Raw genomic sequence first — 22,478 nt, 5'->3', positions numbered from 1 at the left:
AGTTTTTTGCTTTATAAATAATGCTGCATTGAATATCTTTGTGTCTACTTCTATAAATATTTCCATAGCAGCACTACCCAATAGATCTTTCTGTGATGATGAAAATGATGTGTCTGCCTTGTCTCATATGGTAGTCATTAGACACATGTAGCTGTTGAGCACTTGAAATGTAACTAGGTCAGTGGAAGAACTCAATTTTTTAATTTATTTTTTTAAGGTGTTTTTTTTTTTTTTTTTTTTTTTTTTTTTTTTTGAGTGAGTGAGCAGGAGAGGGGCAGAGAGAGAGGGAGAGAGAGAATCCCAAGCAGGCTCTGCACTAACAGCATGGAGCCAGATGTGGGGCTTGAACTCAAGAACTGTTGACACCATGACCTGAGCCAAAACCAAGGGTCAGACACTTAACTGACCGAGCCACCCAGGCACTTCAGAACTCAATTAGAAAAAAAATAAAAAATGTAGGGGGTACCTGGTGGCTCAGTAGTTAAGCATCTGACTTTGGCTCAAGTCTTATCTCACTGTTTGTGAGTTCGAGTCCCACATCAGGTGAGCTCAAGCCCCTCTTCGGGTAAAACACGAACCTCAGGTGAGCCCGGCTTCTCTCTCTCTCTCTCTCTCCCTCCCTCCCTCCCTCCCTCCCTCCCTCTCCCTCTCTCCCTCTCTCTCTCTCTGCCTCTCACACACTTATGCCCTCTCTCTCTCTGTCAAAAAAAAAAATTGTTTTTAAGATTTTTTTTTTTTTAATTTTAAGACATCTCTTGCCCAACATAGGGCTTAAACTCACAACCCCAACCAAGATCAAGAGTTGTAGGTCTACCAACTGAGCCAGCCAGGTGCCCCAGAAGAACTCAATTTTTAATTCTATTTCATTTTTATCAAATTTAAATAGCCACCTGTGACTCATGGCTGTTCTTTAGTGCAGTTCTATAGGATAGGTTTCTAGAAGAGAGATTGCTAAGTCATGGGACATGTACATTTGATAAGTAGTACAAAATTGTCCTTCAAAAATTTTATATCAATTTCTGTTTCTACCCTTGGTGGTTAAGAGTGCCCATTTCTCCACATCCTCAATAGCATTGAATGTCATCAAACTTTAAAATTTTTACCAGTTTTAGAAGTGAAAAATGGTGTCTTAATTTGTATTTCCCTAATTGCCAGTGAGATGGAGCTGTTTTCACGTATTTACTGATCATTTATAATTCTCTGATTTGCCTGTTAGATTTCTTGCTCAGTTTCCAAATGAGTCATCTTTTTTTTTAAATTTTTTTTTCAACGTTTTTTATTTTATTTTTGGGACAGAGAGAGACAGAGCATGAACGGGGGAGGGGCAGAGAGAGAGGGAGACACAGAATTGGAAACAGGCTCCAGGCTCCGAGCCATCAGCCCAGAGCCTGACGCGGGGCTCGAACTCACGGACCGCGAGATCGTGACCTGGCTGAAGTCGGACGCTTAACCGACTGCGCCACCCAGGCGCCCCAAATGAGTCATCTTAACAACCACTAGACACTGTTGCTTTTTGAAAAATATTAGTGCTACAAGGTATTTTCCCCGCCACCACCAAAGATCATCTTTTCTAGCACCCAGATTCCAACCACCACCTCTTATGTTGGAAAATATCTACCAGCCACATGATATAATTTGATTTTCTCATGATCTTTGTGGCTCAAACGACCATTACAGGAAATAAAGTACCACGGGAAAGGAAGAGGGGTACACAAGTTCGTTCTGTCCTATTGACATCTGTCTGACCCTGGCAGGACTTTCCATGCAGTGTGAGTGCTGGTGGGATGCTGAGGTGGGCTGGCCGCTGCTGCACATGGAAACTCCTTTGTGGTACAGAGTGGAGCGGGAGCTAACTGCCGTGGGTTAACGTAGCTCTGGGGGATTTGTCTTCATTCTAGTGTGGTTACGGGTGGGGGGTGGAAGTGGGAGGAAGGGGGCATAAGGAGATTCAGGGAAACACTAATGAGATGTACCCCTAATTAATACCTTAGTTATCTGATAAAGTTAGTTATATTTATGGCTAGAGTTAGGTGGGAAGGAGATTGCTGTAGGGTTGTGTTTTTTTCCAATCTTGTGCTATCTGTCCCTTTTAAATGATCCATTATTGCAGAACTAAGGAGCCAAGTTTTGTGTATTGATACATTAATCCAGATATGAACATAGGTGCTTTAAATTTCAGCCTTTATTCAGTAGTTTTACTGAATCCTGTGGTTTGCTAGGCTGTGTTCTAAGTCTCTTCATTGTTGTAAGGGTCATTAACTTGTAGCAGAAAGAAAAGCACCCTTCTCGAGTGTATGTGCCAGGTACTGTGGTGGTTACCTTATATGACTTAATCTTGTTAATCCTCATTACAGTGACTGCAAACATCTTGGGAGTCCAGTAGTCCAGGAGAGAAAGCCGTGAGAGGTGTTTCTAGGATGGTGCAGTTCATTGTGGTTTCTCATGGTGGGAATTCTCAGTAGCTCCCTCTGTCCCCCGTAAAATGCACACAAGCACCTCTTTCCCCTCCTGCCGCCCACCAGCTTTCTCCTCCTCATCTTCCCAGGTCTTCCTCCCCTTTCTCAATTAGCCTGGTACCCCTAAGGCAATCATTTATTTCATTTTATTGAATTTTTAAATTGATTCATTCAGGACACTATGTTGCCTCAGTGTTTCCTTTTGAGCCTTACTCTCAAGGTAACTTATTTTGGCCTTTTCCACAGCCTGTGAGCTTTGTACCTGGGAATAGAGAAAGGACATTCTGGTTTGTATGTATTTAATGTCAGCAGATTCTTTGCTCCAGTGACTCCACTCAGGAATTTGCCTTAAGGAAATCATTAGAGGTACTCATTATCATAGAACAAATGTTCCACATGGGGAACAGTAGGGGAATGATTAAATGATGGTATGTGTATTCATCAAGTGGCACATTATTCAGCCATTAAAAATCATGTTTTTGAAGAATAAGAACCATTGAGGACTGTTCACAGCATATTAAATAGAAAAAAGCAAAGTAAAAAACTAATCTCAATTTTATTTTTTTAAAAGGTATATGTTAACATAGGAGAAAAATACCCCCCAAATATTCATTATCTCAGGGAGGTGGGATCATGAATTTTTTTTTAAATCATGAATAATTTCTATTGACTTTATGCTTTACTGTATTTCTGTTTTTCTAAAGTGAATTTCTTATTTCTGTAATTAGGGAAATACTTCTCTAATTAATACTGTTTGAAAAGGTAGCCGGCCCTCGTGGCAGTGTGGCAGGCTGCAGTGTCTGATAGGTGGTCAGTGTGTGTCCCGTGCAGCAGCTGAGGTGCCCCCTTGTCTGAGGGGACAAGGAGCCCCAAGGCATTGGCCAGGGCAAGAAACACCAGGGGCTTCTACCTGCCTTAGGAGAGTTACCTAAATAGATGGGAATATGGGTGTTTCTTGTGGTAAGAAATAACAAGCATGAGGTTTTTATTACATTTAAAGAAATTAAAGTTTACATATCACATTTTTTTTTTAATTTTTAAAGATTTTATTTAAAATTTTGAGAGAGGGTGAGGGCAAGTGTTCGAGTGATTAGAGGCAGAGAGAGAGAGAGAGAGAGAGGGAGAGAATCCCAAGCAGGCTCTGCACTGTCAGCACAGAGCCGGGTGCAGGGCTCAAACCCATGAACTGTGAGATCATGACCTGAGCTGGAATCAAGAATTGGACGCTTAACTAACTGAGCCACCTAGACACCCCTAAAGATTTTACTTTTAAGTAATCTCTACCCGCAGTGTGGGGCTCAAACTCACAACCTTGAGATCAAGGGTCACATGCTCCACTGACTGAGCCAGCCAGGTGCTCCTACACATCACATTTTAAATATTACTTCTGCAAGAGACCAGGAAGACAACACAACGTATTGCTAATGCGTCATCATACTCAGCATCACTGCTTAAGGAACAGAGGAAGACAACAATGTTGCAAAGTTTCATTTAGTTAATGTCCTTGGAAGCTCACCACCAATGTGGGCAAGCCTCAGGTTCTAGAACCTTGGACAGCAGGAGTTCTAAGCTGAAGTGGTTTCTGGCTGCCCTACAGTGCTACCTACCTACCTACACATGCATGAAGATTGCTGTGTTTTCTGCACATGGAGGACCCCCATCCCCTACCCCCTTTAAGACTGTAGCCTCTGATTGATTGTGCATGCTTTGTGTACTCTTGGGTTCAGTTCTCTGCCTGTTTTCCTTTAGACTCCAATCCCCCTTTTCGTTTGCTCTCACTTGAATGTTGACACTCAGGTTCTGTCCTCAGCCTTTTCTAACTCTAGAACCTGGTTACGGGTGAGAAACTGTTCCGGGTCCCATCTGCCTGTCCTCGGAGGTTCTGATACACCTCAGGGGCCTTCTCAGAATGAAGGTGGTCTGATGACGGCAGCATACCGCCTCACTCAGGTTTCAAATAAATTGTAAATTAGGACAAGGTGTCAACAGATACAAGCCAAAGGCTGTATCTTTAGATAAAGGCTAGTTGACAGGGCAGTGCTCCCCCTCCCCCTCAGTCCTCCCCAGTTGACAGGGCAGTCCTCCTCCAGGTGGAATGGAGGAGGGGGTTCTTGTGCTTCCAAGAGGAAGATGAGAGGAACTAATTCCAACGTGCCCAGTTCATTCTTCCCAAATACACCATCCATATGCACTCCCTTGCCCCTGGTGGAGGGAACATAAGGGTAAAGAGAGGCCAGAGTGTGATGCTAAAGGTGGGCCAGTCCTGTGAAGGAGACACTGAGAAGGGAGCACAGCATTCATGGTATGTGTGCTTTTAATCATAGCCAATCCCCACCTCCTCCCAGAGATTGGGCTTGTCTGCCAAGGAAACACATCCAAACCTGGAGGGGTTGGGGTGAGTGGGGTATGTGCTTCAACACAGCTCCTAGCGGTCCTCACACATCCACTGCATTCAGCCCTTGCACATCACTGGCCCATTTTCCTGACAGCTGCCCTCTAAAGCTCTTCCCAAAGTTAGCGCCATCTAAGAAGGCCCTCCTGCCCACCTCCAAGCCTTTCCTGCAAGCTGCCTGCCAGACCCTCTTCTCAGATAGTCTGCAGGCATCTAAAACTCACCGATTCTCAAACTGAACAATGCTATCACTGTCCACTTTGTACCTGGACTTTCAGCCAAATCGCTGCCTCTTCCATGAAAGCTTCCCCAAGGTTTATACCACACTGTCATGCAGTTTTGTTTTGCCCACCTCCCCTCCTGCCTGTGAACGCTTAGAAGCCTTTTTGTCTTCTGACCTCCAGTGGCCAGGCCAATACCTGGCACGTGATAAACATCCAATGGATGTTTACTGAATGGATGAAAATGAGCCCTTCGCAGGTGGGCCTGGTTTTGTCTGCCAAGTCATGGGGATTTCTGCATACTGACTGTACAGACTGAGGTTCCCTTTGGCAAATGCTCATATTTTTTCTGTGGCCATCAAAGAAATAGATACTGATATTTCTAGCAACTCTTTGAGTTATGATACAATTATTCTGTGAGGTGACTTCACCTGCAATTTTTAAAAGGTTCTGGCAAGATGGTCACTATTGCAATTACACTGGACCCCACTGGGTGTCGCTGTTGCTGCTTAGAGGCGATAATAGCCCAGCTGTGGAGTTCGGGCCTTCTGTCCTGCAGGTCCTTCCTTTTGACCTCACTCCCTAGCACCATACGGACACATACTTTGGAATGTCTACATTCAGGGCTTGCTTTAACCAAATGTCAAGGCTTCGGGAAAGGCAAGGGAATTGGCCATCCTACTGTAACCCAAAGCCCTCTTGCTCTGTTAGGTTCTCAATTTGTTCTGGCCTGTCCAGATGGAGACCAGATGATCAATCACACTTGTCGAGTCTGAAACTCCTTTAAATCAGACTGAATTCCTATTTCTTTTATAAAAACAGTCAGAATAAGCCTCTCGCCTTTTCTTCCTAGGCTTCCTTCAAGTTCTTAGTCACCTGGCTGTGTTCCTTCCGGACACCCTCCTCCCAGCCCTACGGCACTATCCTCCTTTTTCTAGAGGCCACAGTTGTGGACACAGTCTGACAGCTGCTCAGAGGAAGAGGCCGGTGGGGAAGCCTGGTCCTCTTACCATTTGGCTGCCTGGACCTTTTCCTCATTCTGTGCCTTAGTTTCTCCAGTGCCTGGCCAGCTCCAGGTGTTCCAAAGACTGGTGTTTCAGTGTCATGGGGTGATGGAGTGTAGGTGACTTTCCCCTTTTTTTCATAGCATGCTTCAGGGTTGTTTTGTTGTCTTCTTAATAATAAAGGGTGAAGCCCTATGAAAATATTTAAGAAGGTGAAGATCCAAGGACAGGACTCCCTGTCTTCATGAGAATTCAACCGTATCCTACAGGTCCCCCCAATCTTTTTCTTCCCTCACCAAGCACGCAGAGAACCCATCATCCCGTTTCTTTTGGTCTCTGGCTGTTTTGTTCAACTATGGCTTCTTTGCTATTCATTTTCTCCATCTAATTTAATGTTTTCCTCCAAGCAGCCCACCTAAGGGGAGCCATCCACAAAAAGTGGTCAGTGAATAACCACAAGGGAAGGCAAACACACACACTTGTTCATGGATCCCTATTCTGAGCCAGGCCTGGAGTGGCCCCCTTCATCACACTGTCCCCCAGAACTCCTTACAGCCCCACAGGAGGCCTTGGGGTCCCCAGGGAGGAAACTGGAACTGGCAGGGCCCAGTGCTCCCTGATGCCAGGAACCACCTTGGCAGGAGCACTTCGAGGTCAACCACAGGGTGAGGCTGAACCTCATCTGAGGACTCAGAACACAGTGCATCATCCTTGGGTGCTCTTTGCACGGTAATTGAATATTTGTGATTGAATAAATTCACTGAGGCCTAATTTTACATTCCATTTTCAGAATGATGGATTTTTTTTTTTTCTGCAGCTTATTCTGAGGGGACAGGACTTTTTAAAAAAAATGTTAAAAACGAATGAATGTGTTTACATATTTGCTCAAAAGTTCAGTCCTTTTGGAAAGGCAGAAAATGAAGGAATTAAAAGGCTGTCTGGGGAACTCAAGCTCCCGTGGACAACCCGCGCTCCGTGCACGCTGTGAACCTCCCAGAGGAGCAGGGACACAGGGAAGCCAGGGTCTCCAAGGGCGCCCCTCTCCGCCCCAGACAGCAGAGGGTGTGATCTGGTGACAAAATCAGTTGCCAGGGTCGTCGGAGTTCCCCTCCTCAGAGAAGTGTTTGCATTTTTAGAGAGAGGCTGATTACAATGACGTCAGAGGAAGGACTCCAGGTGGCCCGGGGCGGGGAAGCCCCTTACCGGCGTCCCTCCCCCTCCGAGGTGACCCATCCTCGGCCAGACCTCGGGTACCCTCGTGGGGAGGGGAGGGAGTGGCCCCCTCTGTCAGGTAACAGGCTGCGCGGGGGTGCGCCGGTGACAGAGCTGCATGCTTAGTCATTCGGAGGCTCAGTGTGCATGTGACCTTTGTCCCACTTCGTTTCCTGGGCCTCTGTCCCTGCCGCCCTGGCTGCGGGGGCTGCGCTGGGGCCCAGGGCCTGCGCTGGGGCCCAGGGCCCTGGACCGCAGCTTGCCAGCTGGCGCTGTTGTGACTGTTTCTTCTTTAAATTTAGGAGGAAATAGAACTTCTTCAATCTGATAAAGCTTTATTAGAAGAGGGTAAAATTGAAAGGCCTAGAATGCCATTTGAAAAATCACGGAAAGCAAATTTCTCTGTGGAGATGAACTTTTTACACCTGGTCAGCTTTCCTCGCCTGTTACCTGCCTGGCTCCAGAAGGCGACGGGGCAGGCGGCCCCTGCGCGGAGGCCGGAGGAGTTTGCTTCAGCTCAAAGGTTTGCTTTTGTTTGGGGCTGCTTGAGTCGAGAAGAGAGTGAGCCTTTTTCTGCTAGGTCCTTAGCGCTGAACATGTGAACCCCCGCCCCGCCTCCCCTCAGGAGGCTGGCTGACTCCAGAGTCGAGGGGGCAAGGCTGAACGCAGAAGTGTGATACACCCTTTAATAAAATCCCATCCCGGGACAAACCCTCCCGTCAAATTGCTGAAGGATCAAGGGGGGGGGGGGGGGGGGGGAGAGGGGTGCGCATGCACACGTGTGTGGAGTGCGTGTGCATGCGTGCTAACAGTGGGCATTTCAGGATGCTGGGTTGTGTGACTCATTTTTTCCTTTTCTTACACACATATATATATATTTTAATTTTTTAAAAATGTTTATTTTTGAGAGAGCGTGAGCAGGGGAGGGGCAGAGAGAGGGAGATACAGATCCCAAGCAGGCTCCAGGCTCCGAGGTGTCCCCCAAAACTGTGAGATCATGACCTGAGCAGAAGTCAGATGCTTAGCCTTAAGCTTAACCGACTGAGCCACCCAGGCGCCCAGCACGTATATTTTTTGCACAAACATGTAATAGTCGTAAAATACAGTTATTTGAAAAGTAGAAGTAAAATTACGTAGCTTTTATTTTTGTGGAAACTGAACAAAAAAACATTGAATAGATAATTAGAAAAAGACTTCAGAGGCAACCTTTTGAAGGGCATTTTTTATTATAAATTTAATATGGTTGATTAATGAAAAATCACAATGAAGTACCAAGAAAACGTTTGTCAATATAAAAATTTTAGCAGCATTTCCACGGTTTCAGGCTCCAGCATCACTCACACTCCCTCCCTCCCGCTTTCAGGACAGAATCCAGTGGGACTACAGTAGAGCCTCAAGATGTTCAGCTTAGTAAAGGCCTCAAGGAAATCCTCAAATCCAATGTATTGTCTGATATTTCAACTCTACCCCCTCCTGAATGTCAACTCACTCGCCTTAGTGTTTTAAGAATTCGCTTTTTCAGGCTGCAGGGGAGAGTACGGGTGAAAATTTAAACTGGACTTGGTGTGTGGTGCTTGATCGGGCAGCCTCACGTATGTACATTCTCTACACGATGACGACGACGACGACGACGGGCCACTGCAGGGCTCACCAGTAACTAGCGAGTGGTGGCAGTGGGGGCGGGGGACAGGAAGTAGGATGCTCGTAACGAGCACGTGACAGGGGGCTGGTGCTTCGGCCTCCGCCCTGCTAGGGGGCAGGCCGGGGCGAGGCGGTCTCGCTACAGCCTAGGTTAACAGTAGGATTCATGGGAAGGGGAGAAAGACAGTATGAAAATATAATACTGGCAAGCTATTCCCCTGCTTCTTTGGTACTTTCCAAAATTCTGATCAAAAAAGTATATGGGAAGCACACCATTAAAAAATTACCGTTTTAAGTATTTACAGAGGCAATTATGATATATTACATAATCAATACACAGTATATGAACAAATTCCTCAGTGAAAGCACTTGTGAACTCCTACCCCAGTATTACTCAAGAGCACACCCCCGGACGTACATCTTCCCAAATGTGCATCCAACCCGATTCACACTTATCTTACAGTATATTCAATGGGAAAAATAGCACTTTCCAATCTACACTTTCCTTTTAAAAGGTTCTTAAAATTTGCCACTGAAATCATTCCGTACAAAGATTTGTTGAATATTGAATTCTAGACAATATTTCTCCACTCCCATTTCGAGTATGTTTGAAATAATGCTATCTATTCTATGTATACAATATATATTTAACATATAAGTAACTGCACCACGTTATGTCACCACGATACCAGTTTAATGCACATGATTATGTACAGTAGTTAAGTTAGCTCTGGAGGATGACTCTCTACAGTGTAGGTGAACAGTGTGGTTTGGAACCATATGAAAGGGCCACGGACAAGCTGGCTGGGAGACAGCCCGTGCGCAGGCAGCGTGCGTGTAACACGCCACCCACACATACCCACACCAGACCCTCCCTTGTGTACTGGGCGGAAGAAGACAAATCACACATATGGAAGAATCCCGTACATGAGAAGAGCCATGATAGCAGCACTGAACAACCCGGCCACGGGGACAGTCACAAACCAGGCCACAAAGATGTTCCGGAAGAGGCGCCAGTCCACGGCTTTCCGGGAGCGGATCCAGCCCACGGCCACCACGGACCCCACCTGCCGGAGCACAAAGATTTAACAGTAAAAACAGAGGTCCACAGATCTGAAGGCGAGACACAAAATCTGCGTTCAACCAATGTAAATTGGCTCATCTCAGAAGGAAACTGAATTCTATATAATATTACCAATTCCTTCCCCTCCATTTGTTAAAGCTTTTAAAATAGTTTAGATTTCAGGTACAGTTACTTTAGGATTATTCTATTTAGCATATAGTTCTGGTATACTTTTCCACCTATGTTCTGCTCTGTTTGAGTGGAACTTTAGCCAATGACATGTTTTCTATTCTCTCTGCACCTTATAAACTATGAATGTTCTTGTTTTAAATATTCCACAGGTAGGACACTGCTTACTGCAATTTATGAACCTGTTTTAATCACATAATGAAATAGCAATAACGTATCCTTCTCTTAGAATAACAGCATCATAAATGTTGGAGCTGGAGAAGACCTTTGAGAGTATCTAATCAGCGTCATTTTTTACAGAGGATAACAGATCCCGAGAGGATTCGGGAGCACGAGGAGCTATCGTAAATCACAGCCGACTGAGGACTAGAATTCAGGCCTCTTGATTTTAAACTGGTTTTCTCCTCCATCTCAAACTGCTTGCAGCTTTTGTACTTTAGCTAGTGTGAGGTGCAGGAAAAAAGTAAAAAGTGAAGTGAAATAAAATAAAATGAACATAAATATTATTGGATCTAAACTGTCACTCATGTCTCCCAAATGACACGTACAGATACTTGAAAATCAGAATGTCAACAATGATTTCAAGTATTTTTGGTTTTTTTTATCGAGAAATTTTACTTATGAACAAAATACAAATAGGAAAAATACAATATGTTGTCAAGAAGGGTATAAGAATAAATGGGTTAAAGACAAAGAAAAATGGGGCTTCTGGTTGGCTCAATCAGTACAACATGCTCAACTATTTTTTTAAACACTCACAGTTCATTTTATGGTTTGTTGAAAGTTTAAAGGAAAAAAGACTCAACTTTAAGTATCCTAAAAATGAAAATCATAAGAAAGTACAATGCCTGTAATATCTCCTGCCTCACTCAGGCTCTGGTGGGGCTCAGCACTTGACAGAATGCCCTTGACCATTTGTGAGGTGGATTTTTAAGATCTCTATAAAATAGGCTTTGTCTCTACCGACCCTCAAATACTCCAGAATCAGCAATGACCAATGAGTCAAATATCAAGCAGGGTCTAACCACAGAAAAAATAAAAGCCAACCCTTTAGATTGTTTATGGATGCAAACTGCAATGCCAAAAACAGCAGCATATTTAAAGGCAGTTAATCTGACATTTTGTCAAAGCCAGGTGGTGATTAACATCTCCAGGACAGCAACTGACTAACCTGAGTAAGGGGCCATCAAAATGACTGATTTTATTTAAACTCTTTGGCCATAATCAGTAACCTGTATGAACCTGATAATCCTGCTTAGCAGTTCCTAGAACATGACAGACAATCGGGAGTTTTCTACTGCATAAGGATCAGCTAGTTTCTGTTGGTTTTCAAATATGGTCAAATCCACACACACTAGTTCCTGAGATTAAATTCTTCCTGTTGCTCACAGTCTCTCTGGAGCACTGTCCTCTTTAGCACACCTCCTGTTGTTCTGGATTCCCTTTGGGAGGACACCCTCAAGTTTCCATTTTATCTCCACCCTCTTCCTTTCTTAGAACACTTTTTACTTTTTTTTTTTTTTTTTAATGAGAGAGAGAGAGAGAGAGAGAGCATGAGTAGGGGAGAGGGGCTGAGGAAGAGAGAGAGAGAGAGAGAGAGAGAGAGAGAGAGAATCTTAAGCAGGCTCCATGCTCAGCCCTGGAGCCTGATGACATGGGGCTTGATTCCATGATCATGACCTGAGCCGAAATCAAGAGTCGGATGTTCAGTCAGCTGACTGAGCCACCCAGGTGCCTCTAGAACTTTTTTTTTTTTAAAGCATAAAGTTAGAATAATATATAACAAGTTTATGTACTAGGAGGGATAGACAATTATTCAGACCCCCACTATTGTCCTATTTACATATTCCTTTCTTGTATTTTTTATCAATATCCTTTTGTTTGTAAGTAATAGGGCATACTGCTCCTTTCTTAAAAAAAATTAACATTATAGGCATCTTCCCATAGTGTTCACAGCCTTTATGATTATCATGAAAAATGACACACCCTTAAGGTGGATGTACCTTAATTTATTTAACCGTTTCCAGTTTGCTTCCAATTTTTCCCTACTGGAAATAGTTTCATGATTAATGTATTCATTCATATCACTTATATTTAGGCTTAATAAATAATATTCCCTGAAACAGATTATTAAAGAGGGCATTTAGTTTTAGTTTTTATTTTATTTTTAATACCAATATAGTTAACAATACAGGGTTATATTAATTTCAGGTATACAATATTCAATAATTTAAAGGGCGCATTTTAAAAAAATACCTTGAAATAATTTGAAACTTAGGGAAAAGTTGTAAGAACTCCATATACCTTTTACCCAAATTCACCTTTTTCTAACCTTTTGTCACAATCTATGAAGAAACATTTTAATACTATTAAAATACCCTGCTCATCAACCTCCCTCTGTCCTCCCGCTAAAGACTCTGCAATCCAGCCTTTATTACAATGGTTGCAACACAGTAATTTACCAGCTCCCCTCCTCATGTGTCAGAGGAAGTGCTGCTCGCAGGAAGAAGTCTCCTCTCCTAACGCATTTAGGATTGTAATACATCCTGCCAAATAGTTTTATAAACAGTTGTAAATACACAAGGTTGTCGATAATCTGTGAATTTAGGCACACTGTAAAAACACTACAAATTGTTCTTTTTTGCTAACCAATCATAAAACGTATTACTGTTGCTTTAATTTGCATATTTTAATTACTCCGAAGGTTGAACTTACTTTTATTTATTTATCCAATTTACTCCTTCTAGTCTTTACATATAAAAATTGCCTCTCCATGTATTTTGCCCATTTAAATACTGGAATCTAAGTGTGTCCCTTATTTATTTATGTGTGGTCTTTACTGAATGATATTAACTGTTAATGCAAGTTATTTTCCCAATTCCGTATTTTGCTTTGTTTCACATTCAAATTTCTAATTCCACACAACAAATTACACTGCACTTTTCTCCTGTAATTTACCCTTGAATATTTGATAAATATTTAATTGTATAAGATTCTATTTTATTCTAAGTTTTAAAATGTTTTAAAAATGCTATTTAAGCCATCAGATATGTATTTTCTGAGAGCTGTGTGTCTTTGTTTTTCTAGATTGACAGCCAGCTAGTCAACATCGTTTACCCAACATCATCAAACTGTATGCTCCTCTATAATAGGTGCCCTCTTGGACCTGTCTACTGGTTTTATACAAATTGTGGCAAAATATGTACACAATGAAACGTATCATTTTAGCCATTTTTAAGTGTACAATTGAGTGGCATAAAGTTTATTCGCACTGTCCTGCAACCATCATCTCCATCCATCTCCAGACCTTCGTCTTCCCCAGCTGAGACTGCGCGGGGCCACACTGCTGCCCAGCCTCCGTGTATTTTTAACTCGTCTCTTGTACTTTCTCGCTCGTAAGGCTGGTCCTTCCTCATCGTTTTTCATTTTAGATCATTTCAGATTCTTACTAACTTAACCTACCAAATTCACTTTAAGTCAGTTTGTAAAGTCAGAAGAAAACTCCTTATAAAATTGAGCTTTCCTGTCGGGTAACAGTGTCTCGTCTGCGGGTGTTCTTTCACCTCTGTGCAGTCTTGTGCCTTCTTCATGTTCCTCACTCCCATTTATTAGGATTATTCTGAAATACCCTTCTTTTTGCTGCAATCCTGGGGGTGGGTGTTCTGGTTTTTATTACATTTTCATTCTGGCTACTGCTGACAAACTCTATAGAGTTCTGTATTTTTATGTGGGCTTGGTCATTTTCACTGAATTCTAGCAGTATTTTAAGAGATACATGCAGAATTTTATCAAATGTCTTTTTGGCATATATCTCAATAGACGATCATATGTTGTTTTTTAATGGATAAGCCCTATTATATTGAAGATGTCAGAGTACCCTTCTTGGGATTCACTCAACACCTATTTTGTTGAGCACTTATGAGGGGCCAGCCCTGTGCAAGTGCTGCCGTGTTCAGAGCCTGCTTTCCTGTAATCTGGAAAATTAATTTGATCCTGCTGAAATGTTTTTTCATAAACTCATTGATGTTATTAGCACCTTACATTTTATACTAATATTCATATGTAAATATAGCTTTCATTGTCATGTTTATTAAAAAAATTTTTAAAAAATATTTTTGAGAGACAGAGTTTTGAGAGAGGGAGACACAGAATCTGAGGCAGGCTCCAGGCTCTGAGCTGTCAGCACAGAGCCCGACTGGGGCTTGAACTCACAGACCATGAGATCATGACCTGAGCCAAAGTCAGATGTTTAACCGACTGAGCCACCCGGTGGCCCCTATGTTTATTTTTTTTAATGTTTATTTTTGAGAGAGAGAGGGGCAGAGAGAGAGGAGAGAGGAAGACAGAGTATCCGAAGCAGGCTCCACATGGACAGCAGAGAGCCTGATATGGGGCTCAAACTCATCAGCTTCGAGATCACGACCTGAGCCAAAATTAAGAAGCTTAAGACGCTTAACTGAGTCACCCAGGTGCCCCACATTGTCATGTTTTATTAGGTATTAGTCAACGTCATTAGAGTTTTGGTATTGGGGTTATTCAGTATATGCTTTATAGAACAAAATGAGGAGTTTCCTCTTCTATTTTGTTTTTTTTCTACCTTGTGGAAAGTTTACATAAAGTGAAAATTATTCTTTTAAAATGGAAGAGGTGATCTAATGCATCCATTGAGAAGTGGAGTCAGTTGTGCCCCCTCCTTTTTGGTTTTTCAGGTGAGAAGAATTGTTTTTGGAGAATGTCCTTAATTTCTCCCTCCGGCTCTAGTCAGATTTTCTACGTTTTCCTACTTCTTTGTCAGTATTTGTCATGTATATTTTTTGCAGAAAATAATGCCTTTTACAAAGGTTTCTAAATTCTTCACATTTTGAATAACCACTTTTCTCTCTCCTTCCCCTTCAGGATTTATTTTTATTTTAGAGAAAGCAAGAGCATGAGTGAGGGGAGAGGGGCAGAGGAAGAGAGAATCCTTTTTTTTTTTTTAATGTTTATTTTTGGGAGAGAGAGAGCACGAGTAGGGGAGGAGCAGAGAGAGAGGGAGACACAGAATCCAAAGCAGGCTCCAGACCCTGAGCTGTCAGCACAGAGCCCAATGTGGGGCATGAACCCATGAACTGTCACATCATGACCTGAGCTTAACTGACTGAGCCACCCAGGAGCCCCAGAGAGAGGGAGAGAGAGAGAAACAATCTTAATCAGGCTCCACGCTCAGTGCAGAGCCTGATGCCGGGCTTAATCCACGACCCTGGGATCACGACCTGAGTCAAAATCAAAAGTCGGACGCTGAACTGACTGAGCCACCCAGGTGCCCCAGTACTTTTGGTTTTAAATTTGTTTTGCTTTTATAATTATTATACCTTTCTTACTGTTTCCTCAGAATTTTTATTGTACTGTACCTTTTATAAACTCCTAATTTAATGTCTAGTTCTTGGGGTGCCTGGGTGACCCAGTTGGTTAAGTGACCGACTTTGGCTCAGGTCATGATCTCACAGTTTGTGAGTTCGAGCCACACATCGGGCTCTGTGCTGACAGCTCAGAGCCTGGAGCCTACTTCAGATTCTATGTCTCCCCCTCTCTCTACCCCTCCCCTGCTCATGCTCTGTCTCTCTGTCTCTCAATAATAAATAAATGTTAAAAAAAAATTAATGTCTAGTTCTTTTATCATTCCTTTGCTCAATTAAATCATTTATTAAAGATAGGACTTTTCAATTGAATATAACTTCGGTTCCCAAAGGTTTTTCCATGTATAACTACACACACACACACACACACACACACACACACACACACAGCTTTCTTTTTCTTTTTTTTTAAAAAATGTTTATTTTTGAGACAGAGAGAGACAGAGCATGAACGGGGGAGGGTCAGAGAGAGAGGGAGACACAGAATCCGAAGCAGGCTCCAGGCTCCTAGCTGTCAGCACAGAGCCCGACGTGGGGCTCGAACTCACAGACCGTGAGATCATGACTTGAGCCGAAGTCAGACACTTAACCGACTGAGCCACCCAGGCGCCCCCACAGCTTTCTTTTTAAGAAAGCTATCATTGTAATTTTTTAACTCCCTGATTCAACTGTTAAAAAGAGCATTTAAAATTGTCCAAGGGATTACTTCCCTTTTTCAACACATAATAAATTTATAGTTTAATTTCATTGTGATTGGTCTGTGTAGTACAACTTCTATTCTTATTTTATAAATGTTATTTTTTAAGAATGTTTATTTTTATTTTTGCTAGAGAGTGTGCATGGGAGAGGGGCAGAGAGAGAGAGGGGAACAGAGGATCCGAAGCAGGCTCCACGCTGATCAAGCAGAGATGGGGCTCAAACCTGCACACTGTGAGATCATGACCTGAGCTGAAGCAGGATACTCAACCAACTAAGCCACCCAGGTACCCCTATTTTATAAATTTTAAAGTGACTTTTATCATGGTCTTCTGAATTTATCATTAATATTTATAAATGCTTGATGATACTTGACAAGAAGGCATGTGATCAGTAGGGTAAAACTTTGGTACATATTTATTAATTATAGTGCTCTAAATCTATTGTCCAAATCTTGTATATTCCTAAATACTTTTTGTCTTCTTCATCTGTCACACACTTAGACACACTAATTTTTGAGTTCTAATGGCTTTTGCCTTTTTAGTTGTTACATTATTTGGATCACAAGGGACCTAGAGTCTGATGTCTTCACTACTGATTAGGTCTTCTGTTGGTATTATTCACTGCTGTATTGTAACCTCCCTCTTAATAAGCTAAATGCGTTTCCAGCTTAAGGCCACTGTCAGGCACCAACAGCAACAAAATTATTGGGAAGTGGGCGGTGGGGGGGGGTGGGGAAGTTAAGTAGGGGAACCAAAGAGCAAGAACTAGAAAATTAGAGATTAGAATACTAAATTTTTACATTTTTAAAATTTAAAAAAATGTTAAATCAGTAGTGTTTCCTATAAGCGGTTTCAAATCCAAAGGCTGGCTGAGTAATCATTTATGTGACCAATATAGATGAACAATGCGGGTAATTCACAAAAGAGTAATCCCAAACCACCCCACCTGGAATTAAGACATTCTGCATTAACACCACTCTGAATCGCTATTGAAAAGTTCACAAATGTGTTCAACAGTGGCCACTGCCTGTTGTACACCAGGGCTGAAGGTTGAAGCTGATCAAGGCGCACAGAAGGCAAGAACAATTAACAAGTTACTGAAACACACCTCTGTGGATACTTGTATTTTCAAGACTCATTTCTATTTTTTTTTAATTAAGGCTTTCAATTTTAACCAGAGTTATCATCCCAGGAAAATATCTAAGGAACTGAGCCCTATGGTGTGAAATACAAAAATACTTAACACTTAAAGATTTATAGAAAGCAAAACTTGTCATCAAAGATGGTCTTACCTCTGCCTTGTGAAATATATGATTATACTATTATATTATACTATTCTGGATACTATGAATTGTCTAATTATTCGTTTCCAAATTATACATTCAACCAACATCTGTATCACTTAATGAAGGTTTATAAATTTTCTTACATAGGGTATAAAATTTAAACTATGCCCTTAGCTATGTACACTTAGAAAAAAGCATCAATAAATAAAATCTACCCAGATAAATTCAAAAGCTTATTTTCAACAATGATATCCATCTTTTTTTCCTGCCAAGTTCCTAACTTTTGACCTCCTTCTGAGGAAGGCAGCTGTAAGCAAAAAAACCTAACAAGCAGATAGGAGGGGAAGCAGGGAAGCAGGAAAAAATCTAATAGGTAGTATGATTGTTCCTGAAAACATGATGGCGTCCGGTTATGATTTAATGTGGAGGTCAACACACTTTGAATGTTTCCAGAGTCATGGTGTTGCTCACACAGGGCCTTGGTCTTACATTTCAGCCACACCTGCCACGTGGGGCCCGCTGCATGCCAAGCCTGTGCTGCAGGAGGGATAAGCGCTCTGCACCAGGGCAGCTGAGAACTCTTCCCAGTGCCCCAACATCCAGGCTTTGTGCTCCAGGTCTGGAGAGCCAGGACTCCGACTTTAGCTACTGCAGTGACTAGCTCTGGGCTTTGTCCACCAGCCCACGATCAATGATACTGGACAGACAGATTAGAATCCGAGTTGAGCTCTGGCTCCAGTCTATTTGATAGCTGACATCCACTGTGGTCTCATGTTAAGGAGACTTTTTTTTTTTTTAAGTTTTAAAAAACTTATTTATTTTTTTTATTTTGAGAGAGAGAGAGATAAGAGTGTGTGTGTGTGTGGGGGGGGGGGGGGACAAGTGGGCAGAGAGAGACGGAGACACAGAATCAGGAACAGGCTCCAGGCTCTGCCCCAGAGCCCACTGTGGGGCTCAAACCCATGAGCCATGAGATCATGACCTGAGCTGAAGTCAGACACTTAACCGACTGAGCCACCCCAGGCACCCCCTGTGTTGCTTTTTCAAGAGGTCTTTCAACTGGTGTGAAAGTTTGCCTTCACTAGGCTTGCTCACATGCGGGGTTAATCATTGAAAAGACAGTAACATTTATTTAAAAGCAGCCCCAAAGACTCTTCACGCCTACAGAAAAGTTCAAAGCCTATTTTCTTTGGGAGAAAAATATATTTAATAAGAGGCAGTTCCTCTCTGCCCCCACACACCAGCAAGCTGAAATTGATGTGGAGTAAGGTGGAAGATGATCACTCTTCATTCCATATAGTTTTACGGTTTGAAATATTTCACTGAACGTGTGCTTCTTTTCTAAGTTTTAAATAACTGAAATTAGAACAGTAGTGGTAGGAGCACACAGCACTTCTCCTGCGTTCCTTTTCTCTACTGGATAGGCACACAGGGCTGCACCAAGAGCAGGGCTGGGGCCACACTGGCTGTGCTAAACCTCAGCTGGGCCAGTGCCTCGTTGGATGATCTTGCGAGTTACTTAACCTTTCTATCTTCAGTCTCCTCACTGGTGAGACTGAGGTAATGTTAGCACCCACCTCAGAAGGCTCCTGGGAGGATTAAATGAGTTAATATTCACAGCACACTTAAAACACCGCCGGCAGAGAGCACTTGCCCCGCACATCTTAGTTGTGGCTGGTTACCATTACCGTGATCATCATGGTGAAAATCAGGAGGCACAGAGCATGCAGTGAAGGTCTGATGCTAAAAGTATGATCTTGGGAGAGTGACCTAACTCGGGAGGCCTCAGTTTTCTCATCTGTAAATTGGGAATAACTACTGATTTCACAGGGTTGCTGTGAGTATTAAGCAATACACTGTGCCTGTATAAAGCCCTAAACACAGAGCTTGACTTTCTCCAAGCGCTAAGTGGCAATGATTTTTATAATGAAAATTCATGCAAATTGAAGGTTTTCTATATACTGTAGCAAAAAAAGGAAAAGAGGAAAAAACAAGGAAACAAAACACCTCTTTCCAATGAGGCTGATTCTCCATGCCACAAGGCTCCAGATTTGCCAGCTGGCCCACTTAAAATATTCCCATAAATGCCACCTGATATTTTAATATCTGAAGCACGAAGCCATTCACATTTAGTGGCATTTGTTTACAATAAACACATTGGTTGGAGTTTTTTAACTGTGTGTGAACACAGATGGCCATCTTGTCTTGGTTACTGTGGTGCTTGGGTGCCTACAATGGTGCCTCACACAGAACAGGTACAGAGGAGTTTTTCTTGAATGACATGAACAAATGAACCGAGGACAAATCTGGAAGTGCTTTTGCTTTGTTGGAGTATTTTTGTGTATAGGAGGCCCACTTGAGTATATTTTAGCACTCTCTCCAGTTGCTGGGCAGACCTGGCTTCCAGTCCTGACTCCTCCCTAGGTGACCTCAGATAACTCCCTGAAACTCACGGAGACCGATTCCTCTTCCTGAATCTTTCAGGTTCCTTGCAGCAACAGCATTCCCCATTATAAGGAATTCCCTCGTGCACAGCCCTGAGTTTACAGCACTTGGCAGTGATTAATATTCAGCATCACCCCTCACTTAGAATTTACTCTAAGACAATATAGGCAATTTGAGCAATAATACAAAGAAAGAGAACTGACACAACCGAGCCTTACAATTCCATTGAGATGGTTCCTGCTTATGTCTACTTCCACTGTCAACTCCCAGTCCCCTGCACTGGTTGGAACTGAGGGGCATGGCTCCATTTGAGCCTATGAATACGGTTAGTGTACACATGACTTCAATGCAAAATCCACTGTGGAAACGAGAGAGAAACAGGACAAATGGAAAGTGTGAAGCACACGTGGAAGGAGTGAAAGAAAGCTCTTGCTGTACATGCACTGAAAAAGCAAAGTCTGCACCACCGAAGGGGTCCTGCTGCTGAGCACAGAAGGTAGAGAGGGACAATGTGGGAAAAGCGAATGCCCACATCCAACAATACACCAGCAGACCCAGCAGACCTTGGGATGGTTGTTTTCACAAACAACCACACACAAATCACTGCCAGCTTTTCTCAGATGCACTGGGTGGCTGTGGACTGATCCCAGCAGCCTGGTGGCAGGGACCTACCTTGCAGTGTGTGGTGCTGACAGGAAGTCCGACGTTGGAGGCGATCACCACCGTGAACGCGGAGGCCAGCTCAATGGTGAAGCCGCTGCGGGAGGGGGCACAAGAGACACATCACAGGCGCTCTTTGTATCAGCCTCACTGACACCCCAGGGGTGCCAGGGTCTCACCAGAACATTCTTTGGGTCGATTGTTGGCTGCTGACTGGGCCAGATGACATTAACAGAAAAGAAACTGCTGCATAATGACAACAATTCACACTAAGACTGTGCATTATACTGTTTACAGCCCTAAATAGGCTTCTCTTTCTGGTATGTTTTCAAAAAGCACACACTGTAGTAACTGGGTCAGAAATTCCTGCTGTGCAAAAAATGCTAAATTAGTTACTTCTAAAGTGGCAGGAAAAAAATCACACTCTCATTTCTAAAATGTGTACTTATTGCAAAAAAAAGTGAATTTTTTTCTCAGATTGCTCATTTTTCTTCAAATCAACCTTACAAAAGAATCATTCATTAAAATGAATTTCAAGGGGGAAAAACTTCTCACAATAAGTAGTTACAAGTCTTAGTTGTTTTTGCAAAGTTCTTCCGTAAGTCTGCACTTCACCCCTACTAGATCCGAAGAGGACACCACAGAAGGACCACACAGAGCCCGGGCGGGTACTGAGCTACAGGCAGCCTGCACAGCGGAACCGCGAAGCGTGGTAGCCCAGAGCTGCTTCCATCCAGCAGGTGAAGCTGGGGCGGCAAATTTTCCGGAAACACAGACCCAGGGCCCAGGGCCGTTGGCATCCCCTGGGTCCTCACCACTCGCCCTCTGGGCCTCCTGTGGGGTGAGACCAGCCGGGGGCATGGCTGAGGCCTGGCCTGGGGGGCTCCCTTCCCTTCTGTTTCCTTGAGCTTCTCTGGCTCCTGCATCCCCAGCGTCTCAAATCCTCTCCCTCACCGCAGTGCCGCCGTGGCCAGCTGAGGGGTTGGAGGCAGACGTTCAGGCATAGAAGAGCCGGGAAGGACAACCCTGCCGATCCCGCCCGCGCTCTGGCTTACCTCGATGGTGTGATGGGGGTGAGGTCCTTCCCCATGGTCTGGATCACTCTTCTCCCCCAGACCCACAGACCCGTACAAATTCCAACTCCTCCATAAAACAGCAGCCAGACGGGGGTAACTGCTTCCTGCAGGACTGCACCTTGCTCGTAAATCAGCCACAAAGCTACCAGGGGACCAATGGCATTACTGGGAGGGAAAAGAAGATGAATGACACAGACATTGTATGTACGTGTACACAACATGCAGTGACTTCCCAGGCTTGAGGAAAGCCCACCTGACTATTTCTGGCTCCGCATATAATCTTGTGGTGATTAAAATGATTTATTATTTTTTGTTGTGGTGGTGGAAAAAAACCATAAAAATCTACTATCTTAACCATTTTAAGTGTATATAATTCAGAAGTGTTAAGCGTGTTCACACTGTTGTGAAATACATCTCCAGGACTTTCTCATCTGGCAAAACCCATTAAACAGTAAGTCCCTTTGCCCGCCACCCAGCCCCTGCGAACGGCCATTTTACATTTCTATCCATGTGACTACTCTAGGTGCCTCATAGAAGTAGCGTCATTAAGTGTCTGTCTTTTGTGGCAGGCTTATTCCACTTAGCATTATGTCCTTAAGAGTCCTCCATGTTGTAGCCACAGGTCAGAATTTGCTCCCTTCTCAAGGCTGGACATTCCATGGTATGTACAGACCACATCTGCCTACACATTCATCTGACTGTGTACACTTAGGTTGCTCCCACCTCTTGGCTACTGTGA

The 22,478-nt window shown here is 43.3% G+C and overlaps 1 protein-coding gene across 9 annotated transcripts in view; it reads right to left on the bottom strand.

The window, feature by feature from the left end:
* Positions 1–8,934: 8,934 nt before the first annotated feature.
* The window catches only part of SLC20A2 (solute carrier family 20 member 2), a 106,807-nt gene continuing 93,263 nt past the window's right edge, over positions 8,935–22,478 (bottom strand). For all 9 annotated transcript variants that reach the window (XM_047855332.1, XM_047855330.1, XM_047855335.1 and 6 more), the window contains 3 exons: positions 21,719–21,904; positions 20,676–20,760; positions 8,935–9,993 (listed from right to left, as the gene is read on the bottom strand). In XM_047855332.1, the coding sequence (XP_047711288.1) occupies positions 9,829–9,993; positions 20,676–20,760; positions 21,719–21,904 (436 nt within the window). In that variant the 3' untranslated portion in view covers positions 8,935–9,828. The remainder of the gene's footprint in view (positions 9,994–20,675; positions 20,761–21,718; positions 21,905–22,478) is intronic.

Source organism: Prionailurus viverrinus, chromosome B1 (genome assembly GCF_022837055.1).
Source record: "Prionailurus viverrinus isolate Anna chromosome B1, UM_Priviv_1.0, whole genome shotgun sequence".
NCBI lineage: Eukaryota > Metazoa > Chordata > Mammalia > Carnivora > Felidae > Prionailurus > Prionailurus viverrinus.
Note: the sequence above shows the minus strand (reverse complement) of the source record. Positions and strands in the feature narration are given on the sequence as shown.